At 44.2% G+C, this 11,170-nt stretch overlaps 1 protein-coding gene across 2 annotated transcripts in view; it reads right to left on the bottom strand.

Moving 5' to 3' along the window:
• Positions 1–422: 422 nt before the first annotated feature.
• Positions 423–11,170, bottom strand: part of ABCD2 (ATP binding cassette subfamily D member 2) — a 46,437-nt gene continuing 35,689 nt past the window's right edge. Inside the window, exons 8-10 of one of the 2 annotated variants that reach the window (NM_001199395.2) lie at positions 8,147–8,231; positions 7,317–7,442; positions 423–5,063 (exon numbers count right to left, since the gene is read on the bottom strand). In NM_001199395.2, the coding sequence (NP_001186324.1) occupies positions 4,853–5,063; positions 7,317–7,442; positions 8,147–8,231 (422 nt within the window). In that variant the 3' untranslated portion in view covers positions 423–4,852. The remainder of the gene's footprint in view (positions 5,064–7,316; positions 7,443–8,146; positions 8,232–11,170) is intronic. The other variant, XM_046929740.1, reaches the window with a different exon arrangement.

Genomic DNA, 11,170 nt, shown 5'->3' with positions numbered 1-11,170 from the left:
CTGCTCTGCAGTGTGAGACCTCACCTGCAGTACTGCATCCAGATGGGGAGTCCTCAGTACAGGAGAGACACAGACCTGTCGGGGTGGGATCAGAGAAGGGCCACACAAATGATCCAAGGGATGGAACACCTCTCATACGAGGACAGACTGAGAGAGCTTGGGCTGTTCAGCCTGGAGAAGGCTCTGGGGAGATCTGATAATAGGGGGGCTGTAAGAAGGAAAGGAACAGACTCTTGGACAGCAGCCTTATCTAGGAATGAAACACTTGTTTTAACTTGCAAACACACAACACCCACCCCCAGCTTTCCAGCCCCATCCCAGAGACGAGCACAGGAAAGGGCTTCCAAAGCACACACAGTCAAAGCTTTCACACAGGTCACGACTGCTTTGTGAATGATTCATAAGGAACGCTAAAAACAAAGTAAATGCAACATGTTTTATTTGACGTTGGAATAAATTACAACTGTAAAGCATGATTTATTGCTTTATAAATTGTCTGCTCTTAGAAGGCATTAATATCAAACATAAATGAAACAAAGACACATTCGATTAGCAGTTCAGTTCTCTTTATGAAGCTTTATGAACAGCTCAGTAGAGTGATTTCATTCTACATACGACTGAAATCTCAGATCGTAGGCTCATAAACTCGGCTTTGACATGCATTATGATCATTCAGACACACTGAGGGGACTGTAGGTGTGTTTGTTCATTTGCTTTAGGATATAATTTTTACTGCAATTTTCTCTAAAATATCCCATTGAATACCCAGTCCTTCATTCCTCACTCAAACACAGATCCCACTGATTAAAAAAAAAAAAGAATATTTAAAGGATGCTCAGATTTTTCTGCTCCTGCAGAAGAAGAGCTTTCAAATTTAAAACCAGAAATAGTGTGGTCCCAAAATGAACTTTTCCTAGGTTAAAACACTGAAATCCCATGCACAGAAAGTGTTTTCTCCCACTTCAATTCTGGAAAATAAAATCCCACTATTATCTGAATTAACTGGGAATTAAATGATTGAATTACCATTCTTATTGCACAGTTAATCCCTGCTTGAGACTGGTATGAATTCTGCTCAGCACCTTCACTTGTCCGGGACACAGACCCAGGCAAGCACAGTGCTGGGGCACGAGAGGCTGCTGGCAGCAGGATGGGTGCGCCCGGCTCTCTGCAACATCCAGCCCTTGAAAGGACTTCCAGGGCAGGACCTGCACAGCTCAGCAAGATGTGCTGCTGAGGAGGTAAGCCAAAAAGACTTGGCTTCCCGGGGAGCTACAGCTCCTGGAAGCCAGAGAAGAATGGACTCATGAATAATTCCCATTGTACCAAGAAAAAGGATTCCATTGAGGAATCCCTGCTCTGGCCCTCTGTCTGGTTGTGCTGTAACAGGCAGGTGCTCCTGTATGCTGGCTGCAGAAGAGCATCTCCTTGAACTACACCCCCACGGAAGAGCGTGACCCTCTGCTTTGCTTTCCTGGCTGTGTCCAAAGCAGCACAAAGTAAGTTGGCTCATGTCCTTGACAAAGGGCAAAGCTCTCCAGAAATGAAACTGGAGACTCCTGTCTGTATCAGCACTTGGAACAAAGCAGAAAGTTTGCAGAAAAAGTCTGCAGGGCAGTTTCTCTTCAAGCTACAAAATCAACCGTAAGAAGAATGAATCACCAGTACAGAAAATCCTTCTAAAAGTGGCTCAGTATTACTCAGACAGATTCTATTTAGAGAAGGTTCCTCTCCTAGCAGCACTCTCATGCTCTTTTCATGCCTGCAAAAACGCAAACAACAGAGTGGGATGCTGGTTTTTGCTACTGTGTTAGTGAATAGGAACGGCCAATCTATTACTGGATCCAAGAAATACATATCAGCCTTCAAGATTACACTGATTCTAGTGCAATTTCAGTTTTCAATAACATTTCATCAGTCACGATGCATGTTCTACGCAGAATTTCATTAAAAACAAACAATCTTGCTCCTCCTTAGCAGTTCCCTCAGAAGACCTGTTCTGTTGGGCCATAGTACAGGGCCAGCTTCGATCTCTGCAGGACAGTACAGCAGATTTTGGGCGCTGCTGCCAGCAGTGGCAGCTCGTAACAAGTCAGGTGCCATTGCAGTGCTTTGCTGGGAGATGGGAAGTATACATGGGAGCTGGGCTGAACTGGGCCAAGCGCTCAACATTTTTCAGCATCCTCCTCATTCAGGGACTGGGCGAGCCTGGTTTAGCTCCCAGCCACACAGTAAAGTGCATCACGGAGAGGTGGGGAGCGACGGAGCCCCCTCCTCTACCTCAGCTCCTGTCTTGGGAGAATCCTGTGGAAAAGTGGTTTAGTGGCTGCTTTCTGCCAGCAGGACGGTATGCTGCAGCTGCAACAAGGGCACGCACATGGTGCACACCTGATTCATCACAGTGGTCCAGAAACACAGCTCAGAAATGCACAAGCCTTTGAAATCATCAGTCATCTCATTTACGCTCACCGAGAACAGATTCTTGGCTGACTTCTTTCTTTCTTTAGCAGATACGGATTTCTCTTTGAAGATGAGAAGCAGGAAAGCTTGCCTTCAGGGACAGGCAGAGACACACAAATCAAAACACACGCACACATCATCCACCACATCGGTGACCTCCAGTCTGCACTCTGCAACACAACATCTTATTGTTTGAACCTTCACTTCTCATCCCTTTCACAGATTCCCAGGAGTGATCTTTTCTCTTTCAGTGAGAAGTCCCAGAGGACTCTATAGAGAAAACTAACAGGAGGAACAAACTGTTGCCACCAACACAACACAGGATTGTAATCAAGCCATAGACTCTAGAGGAGCAGGGTGAGGACCTGACTTATTCCAGGTTCTGGTCCAGCACACAGCAAGAAGGGAGACAGCCTAATGGTTACTGTGCTGGCCTTGGGCTCGGCAGACAGAGATAATTTCCTACTGATCGTACCCTCCCCTTGTGCCTGAGGCCACCAGGAAATGTAAACAGTCTGTATTAACAGACTATTCAAACATACCCAGCAGAATGGCGGCCTCCAGACAGCTAAACTCCCAAGCAAGGACAGTGACAAAGGCATCACCTCTGAAATGACGAGATGCCAACCCAAAGCCTTTTCTCCAGCACTGGTGCTGAGCACCTCGCTATGAGATGCTCTCATGTGGAAAGCTGTCCATGGCATTCAGTTCTGAATACAGCTCAGCAAATATCCCAGTGCATTTCTCCTCTCTCAGCAGTTCTTAACAGCTTATGCATTGCTCCGTCTCAGAGTAAGTCACCAGAAAGAAATCTTCTAAGGAACGAACGACTTCAGGATTGCTACATCTCCTCTAAGGTATTTACCTACAGCAGATGAAAGACCTGCAGTCTCTTGCCTCAGCTACTCCTGAGCTGCCCATTTCTGAACAGCTTCCAGAAATGGAGGAGGAAAGGTCTGTGCACACTTGCAGCTGCAGCCTCCCCATTCAAACACATGCTGCTGCCAAGAAAGCTAATGGGCCACAGTAAGCATTTTGTCTAGGTTGGCAGTGCACATGGAGGGATCTCTCAAAATCCATTCCCACCTTTATTTGTAGCTCACCGAGTCTGGCCTGCAGCAAGGCACTCAGGCCAGCCCTGAGCTCCAGAGGGATCAGCTTGAAGCCCCTTCTGACTACGTGGGGACATGGCTCCTACTGAACTGGGCAGCCAATGACACATTCAAAGAGCGCATCTGGAACAAAGCTGCCACTGGTGCGTTTTCTTGTCTGTTCTGCTCACAGGTAGAACAGTGTTCGTCCACTCTAACCAAAAATGGCAGGCATCAATTAGTGGTTACAAAATGCTCTAAATTTTTGCAGACCTTTGTAAGTGCTGAGCATTTTAATTGGCAGGACAGCCATGCCTGAGAATTCAGTGTATGGTTAGAAATCGACATGCTCTCCTACAGTCTTTCTCATCACAGAAGGTCTCACAGAACAAACATGTGCCTACACTGAGATTTTACTAATAGAGGAACCAGATCAGAGGTGCACGCTGGCTGGGTCAGGCCCATGAAGCAGATGAATGACTCAGTGAAGCAAAACAAGGTCTCCTAACATTAGGCCCAGTGCTCCATCCACCCACCAGAGGTTACTACATAGGGGACAAAGAACTCCCCAGAGGAACGGATGTATCACCAAGGGCAAAGAGCCTTTGAAGCTGTGCATCGCAGCATGAAGTACAGCACGTGTATATTACATACTTAGCTCCATCCCTGTTTCTCCTGTCACAAGGGCAGTAGTTTGTCAGGACAGTTATCTTCTGGTCAGCCTATTGCATTACTTCCTATTGAAATGCAGACAAAGACGTGTACGCTACTCGGCAGTAGAAAAGTTTTGTTTCACATGAGCTGAAGGAATGTTTCTTATACCTAAATGAGATTTTTGCATGCATCCGCATACTCACCCAGATGCTGCCTCTGCCGTGCTCCATGCCTGAGTGTCATGCCATGTTTGCTCTGCGTAGCAGGCATATCATACGCACACAGTGACCTGGTACATACGCACACAGTGACCTGGTACAGGCCGAGTCTCAGGCCAAAACTCACCTACAAAACCTAAAAGTGCTGCTACGTCTTTGCAGTGAATTGGGCTTTCATTAGGAATTAACATAAGCTGCAGCGACTAATCTTATACTCGGTGCCCTTGCTTGTTTTCCTTTCACAGTTCAATCACTTTCTTCCTTAACACTGAAATGCTAAAGTCTTACATAGCGTTCTGAGCATTATTCTCTGCTGGCTGTGTTTCTCTATGCTCTAAGCCTCTAGCACAATGCATGCAAAGGATAATGTCTGAACTTGTAATGCTTTTAACTAAAAAAATACTTTTAAAAACGTAAAACATAAATTATTTATTCTTCTTTGTCCATTGTTTTGAGCACTGAGTCTTCTCCCAAGATTTTACACAGTTCATTCAGTCTCTGCTGCATTTTAGGAATTCCTGCAAGTTGGGACTCCAGTCTCTGTTTTTCCTCACTCAGTGACAAGCGGACGTCCGTGTTCAGCTGTTCAAAATGCCAGCCTCCTTGTCCATCAAACTGCAGCAAGTGAGTGTGGTACTTCCTGCGTTAGAAAATAATACATCAGTAATGGCTCATTTTTGCACACCAGTTTGGATGGCTGTGTCTGTTCTCAGTGACATCTCTCAGGAAGCTGAGTGCTGTCCAGTTCTGGATCACTGGGTAAGACACTCACGAGCTCTTCAGCAACTCGTATACCTAGGAAACTCTTTTGTGGGTGGTTTGGGCATCTCAAATCCAGTCCCCAGGACTTCTCCAGACCATCACCACTGGTGTCATTACAGATATCTACCACGTAATGCCTGATCAGCACTCCTTCCAGCTTCTATCTGCTGCATATCCAAACAGTCCCTTCTCTTCAGAAGAAAGGAATGGAACACGTGCCCCAGGTCATTTTATTTATTTCTCTTTGCAGTACATGTTAGATCTCCTTAGAAGAAAACACATTCAGGCAAGCGTGGTGCACCTGATGCTGCTGATAAAACTGGTTTGTTCAACTCATACCTCAGTTTGTTCCCCTGCATTTTATAAGGTGGGATAAATAAACTTCCAGTCCTAAAACACCGCAAGGAGTCAAACTAAAAGTCTGTGCAAGAGTCACAGATCTTTCAGTGAGTATCAGGGTGTGTGCAGTACAAATATTCAAAGGTGTACGTGTGTGTGGGGGTTTGCCAAGACCTGACAAGACATTTATCAGGAGGTGCAAGAGGAAGAGCAGAGGGCTCCCTCAGAGCTGCTGTTACAACTGTGCAATTTATCACTGTAAATTATAGAAGATGAAACGCATCATAAAAAGGCAATTATAAATCCCATGCGGGGAATGTGACAGTTTAATAAACTCCATAGCTTATGACATGAGGCTCAAACGAGATCCAGCTCCAGGCTTACACTCACCACTTCTTGCATATTAATCTTTGAGACACAAAATACTTTACATTTCTCCCTATTTTTTCCCCTGTTAAAAAAATAACAATAATAATAAAATCAGGAAGCCATGAGAGCTGACTGAGACATCTAATAGTGGTGCTCCAGGAAGGCAGCCAATACTTTGAATGAAAGAGCAAACATTTTATGGTATCATCTTAAGGAGAGAGCAGCATGTGACCCCTATGTGGTGCAGTCCCTATGGAAGCATATCTGAATGGAAGACATTTGATCCTTGTTTCTGAATACTCAGAACTTGTTCTTCTCACCAACGAGGCCATCACATCCCACCTAACCATCTGCTTTTATCAGTTCCACTCCCTGCAAATCATCAGATTTCCAATAATTTCAGTAACACTGTGGAGGCTACGAGAGCGATCCCAAACCTTTCCGAACAGCGTAAGTACCAGGAAATAAGAAACGTTCATGGGAATCTGAACTCCAAAATCTTTCTCACCAGTTCCCTTGCAGACTTTCCCTCTGCACTGTCACTATTTGCAGGTGGAGTACTCTCAAATACTTGTTTTCTTGAGCAATGGTTTTGAAACAATCCCAGCTTCCACCATCACTGTCTCCACAGAGGAAGAATGAATGCTCAGAAAATTTTTTTCAGAGAAGCAGACACTGCTACAATTTTCTCTCCTTACAGTGACAAATTGGTAATGAATTTTTTTGTCACCAGCTTATAAAAGCAAACAAAGTGACAACAGAGACCAAGGCCTTAAGTACCAATAGTCACTGCTGATGTCAGCTTACACCCTCTTATCTCCATTTTCCCTTTAAAGTACTTGGTTGTTTTAGGTATTCACCAGCTGTATTTCCTTTGAGGGACTCCATATTAAGTACTACCTCACTAGAACAGATTTCTCATATTTCTCTTTTTACTCTAAAATCACATTTTGAAGGCTCACGGGCCCTGCAGATACAGAACACTGCTGAAGTTAAACCAGAGGATGTATCAATTCCTATGAAAGAACAAAGAGCAGGTGAACCACTACTTGCCATGTTTCCCATCTTCTCCCAAGCACTGGTAAACTTCCCCAGGGCAGCTCATGTACCTTGTCATCTTTAAAGAATAATCTGGTGATGAGCGTTGAGGCTGTGGTGTGGTGGACTAATTAATTGCCTCTCAGCTACCTGTGTGTTGCCATTTATAGTTAATAACTGGCACAAATTTAAAAAAAAAAAATGAGAGGGAGGAGTAAATGTGTCTCAAATAATGAAAAGAAACAAATGGTAAATTTTAGACAGATTATCTTAGAAAGTGAAGTAGATATTGATTAAACAACTGCCCTGATACAGAGCAAAGGCCAACCCACGACTGTCAGAAAGCTGAAAGCAAGGCCCCTCATAAATTCCTGGCCATACTTACCAAAGAGAAGGTCTGTGTGTTATAGAAAGCAGGGATATCCCGGCAGCTTTTGCAGCTTGGAATATCTTTCCTTCAACATCAATGCTTACAGCACTCGTGCATTCATCCAGCAGTGCATATTTTGGCCTTTCAAAAGTAAATAAAAGACATAAGCCATCTATGTTTTGGACAGTATTCCTACACACTTAATTGAGAGAACAGTAGAAAGTAGATGTTTTTTTGCAGGAAAGCTGCCTCTCATCTGCAGCTGGGAGCCAGCTAGCACCATCAGGTACTGATGTGGCTTCCAGGAAAAATGTGTTTTATTTCCTGGTCCATCTGAGCACACAGTGCTCTAACTCCTGTGTCCCAGTTTGACCTGGTATTACTCTGTTCTGTCAACAGGCCATGCAGTAACTGGAGCCAGCTCAGAGTCTCTATTCACTGCTATGTACAGACTGCCTTTGCAAGGTTTCCAGTCTCAAAAATAAAAAAAACAACTGGAGTTTGGCTTTCCAACTCTCACAAGCTCTAAAGCAGACCACCAGTTTTCTGCAGTACTTGTAGGACAGATACAGGGATGATGTTTGTGCCTGATTAGATACAGAAAGGAACATCCACACAATGTAATGTCACACTGCTAAAAGCAAAGTTTAAGTAAGAAGCATTATCCAAGCTACAAGCTGAACGTGCATGAATAAATGACAAAGTATGCAGTCCTATGCAACAGTCTAGAAGTACTGCACGTTGTATAGAGATTACAGGCTACTGCTGCTCAAACTATTACAGCAAACCTCCAAAACCCCTCCTTATTTTCAGATATTACTTAAAGAACAAATCAAAATGCTTACTTATGATAAAACATACGAGCCATGCCCATCCTTTGTTTTTCTCCTCCTGATAAGACATCTTTCCAATCCATGATGGCATCCCAGCCTTATAAAAAAATGCAAACAAAGCATGTCAGGACAACACAGGTTTATGATGAAAATACACCTTCACTTGTAACATCTCTGCAACCCCCAACTAAAGTCATGAAGTTCAGGGTTCTGGATCACATCTTCTGAAACACTTCAATGCCTTTCCACTGGCACTCCATTGGAAAGCAGTCCCAAGTATCACGTCAGTGTTGAAAGCAGAATTTAGACTCTCCCTGTTAAAAAACTTTACTTACCATCTCTGTGAACAGACATCATTGACATATGTATAACTAACCATTTTTCTGCCACGTTTTTTCTATTCCTTCTTGAAATGCATGAGTGGAAATTCAAAACAAATTCAGCATATGAAAGGAAGTAAAGGTAAAGAACATAAGCAGCGGTGTCGGATTAGAATGCTTATTGTCTGGCTCCTCTCACTGCTGTGAGTCAGCAAACTTAGCAGGAGCACAGACACAGACACACGGATGTATTCTGTGTGCCCAGACAAGCAGCCAACATACAAAGCAGTGCCCACAGACAGGAGCATTTTGCATACAAACTTCCTGATATTTTGTATTTAGAAGTTAGAAGAATACCCACAGTTGTTACGACACTGAGTATTCTTATTTAATACTCTGCACAGCCTCCAAATGACTTTTTTCTTCATCACTTTCAGACACATGCAACACGGTGGTGAGGAGCTTTACCCGTGGTGTTACAGTGGACTCGTGTTTCTGTGGGTATTATGGCATGGTTCATTCCCATTCACGAAAAACTATCTTCAAATACCAAATCACGGCATTAAAAGTAAGCTTCTGGTTAATCCAGATAGACAGAATAGCAAAATAGCAAGTAAGGGGAGTTTTGAAATAGGAGAGTGGGGACACAGAGAAAATCTGGTGAGACATTTCTTTCACTTGTCGCCTATTCGTGAGAAAGCTGGACAAGGGCCAAGTGAACAAAGTGACATTTTTCCCCATCAGCCCAGAAGCAGTGTAACTAGAAAATTAACAATGCAAACAAAACCCCCTTTCTGAAAGCAAACATTTGGCAGAAAAGACAGTGAGCAAAGTCAAGCAATCAGGGAAGTGATCATCCCTGTGCACTCCGCACTGGTGAGGCCGCACCTCAAGTGCTGTGTTCAGTTTTGGGCCACTCACTACAAGAAAGACATGGAGGCCCTGAAGTATGTCCAGAGAAGGACAACGAAGCTGGTGAGGGGTCTGGAGCACAGGTGTGATGGGGAGCGACTGAGGGAACTGAGATGGTTTGGTCTACAGAAGAGGAGGCACATGCAGTGCTTACCGCCAGCTGGCTCCTGGCTGAGATGAGGCTGTGTAATGGTCATCACCCTGACCAGTTCTGGGACAGGGGAAGGATACACAGAAGCTGTGTGTGATGATCGGTCCTGGCACTGGGACCACACAGAAAGCTGTAGTGCTGCTCCACCAGTGCTTCCAAAATAAGATTATAAAATGCCTGGAGCACTCCTTTTTGATAAAGAGTGTTAGAGGCAAGAGAAAGGAATGTCCTTCATGAAAGCCATAGCAACAGCTACACTTCCGAAGGCAATGCTCATCCTACTGTTTATACTTTCTTGGTTTAAAGCTGATAAAACAGATGAGCTCCGGGGCTGCGTTGTGATGGGAGCTCTGGATCTCAGAAAGGGTGTGGGTGGGTGTGCATGTGTGCACGTGCCCATGGAAGCAGCGCCCATGTTCTGATCAGCTGGTTTATGAAGGATTAGTAAGAGACAAAAATAGAATGAGGTTCAGGAAAGGGCCACAAAGTGAAAAGGAAATATCACTTGTCAGCAGTCATTCTATTCTTTCTTCTGAAGGGGTAAAATCCAGCTTCAGTTCAACAGGATACAATGGTCAGATCTGCAGTCCTTTCAGCTTATGTTCTACTTTAGTATTAGCAGTGCATCTTGCCTCCTCCTACCTAACTCCCTCCCTCAACTTCCCTATTCACCACTTGGAATATCTTGGACAATAGATAAGGAAGGCTCCACTTCAGTATTATCCCTTTGCAATTTTAAAAATGATTTTCTACTATCTGGACAATTTCCTCTGAACAATTAGCAATCTAACAATAAACCAGCTTCCTACGGTGCATTAACAGCAATGCATCTGCTTGTTTCTCTTTTCTTTCTGTAGGTCAGTAAAGAATATCAGTGTTCTGGAAGTATCAGCTAAGTCAGGGGCTTTCATCACCCACAGCTACATACATCTTAGAAATGAAGTAAAGAAACAGCTTGTCTATGATTGCAGCACAAATCTCTAAGGAGGTACAAATGCAATCCTGGCATTCAGCACCCAAATTCCTCACCCAGCTTCTTAGTACACATAACTTCTGGTTGTATGTGAGATGTCAATGTGATGAACACTAGATGCCTCAGAAATGCTTTTTGCAACCAGTAAAACAAAGAGCATGTGCAGTGTGCTGGGGCAGAGGAACAGCACTAGAAACAGGCACTGCTGTCAGTAGAAATTAGTGACTGTCTCATGATAGCAGCAGCTCATTTTCTTGCATGGTATCTTTTATAATTCCTTTCCCTTGATTTTCTTAAGGAAAAAAAAAGGGTTACATTTGGTTTCTGTAGTGCTATGCATGCTGTGTCCTCGTGCATCCCTGCACCTACGTGCAAGATCAGCCAGCTGCCAAAAAACAGAAATGTAGAAGTTCCTTTTCCTGAGCTATCATTTTCCAAAGTGACTCATCAGATATGGACTGGAGGATTACAGAATGATAGGAGAAAGACTACAGCAGCAAACTGCAGCCAAGGAGGCTGCCCCAATGAGCTTCTGAACATGGAGCCTCCCACACTGTACGTGTCCCCAGGCAGCTGTCAACAGGAAGGCAGTCCTGGTGCTGTGAGGGATGAACGTACAAAGGGAAATCCTGAGCTGAGGAAGGCACAACGAGACAATCAACTGCATGAGCCCACCTCAG

This window comes from Gallus gallus, chromosome 1, assembly GCF_016699485.2.
Source record: "Gallus gallus isolate bGalGal1 chromosome 1, bGalGal1.mat.broiler.GRCg7b, whole genome shotgun sequence".
NCBI classification, from domain to species: domain Eukaryota; kingdom Metazoa; phylum Chordata; class Aves; order Galliformes; family Phasianidae; genus Gallus; species Gallus gallus.
The sequence above is the reverse complement of the archived record's forward strand: the minus strand, read 5'-3'. Positions and strand labels throughout refer to the sequence as shown.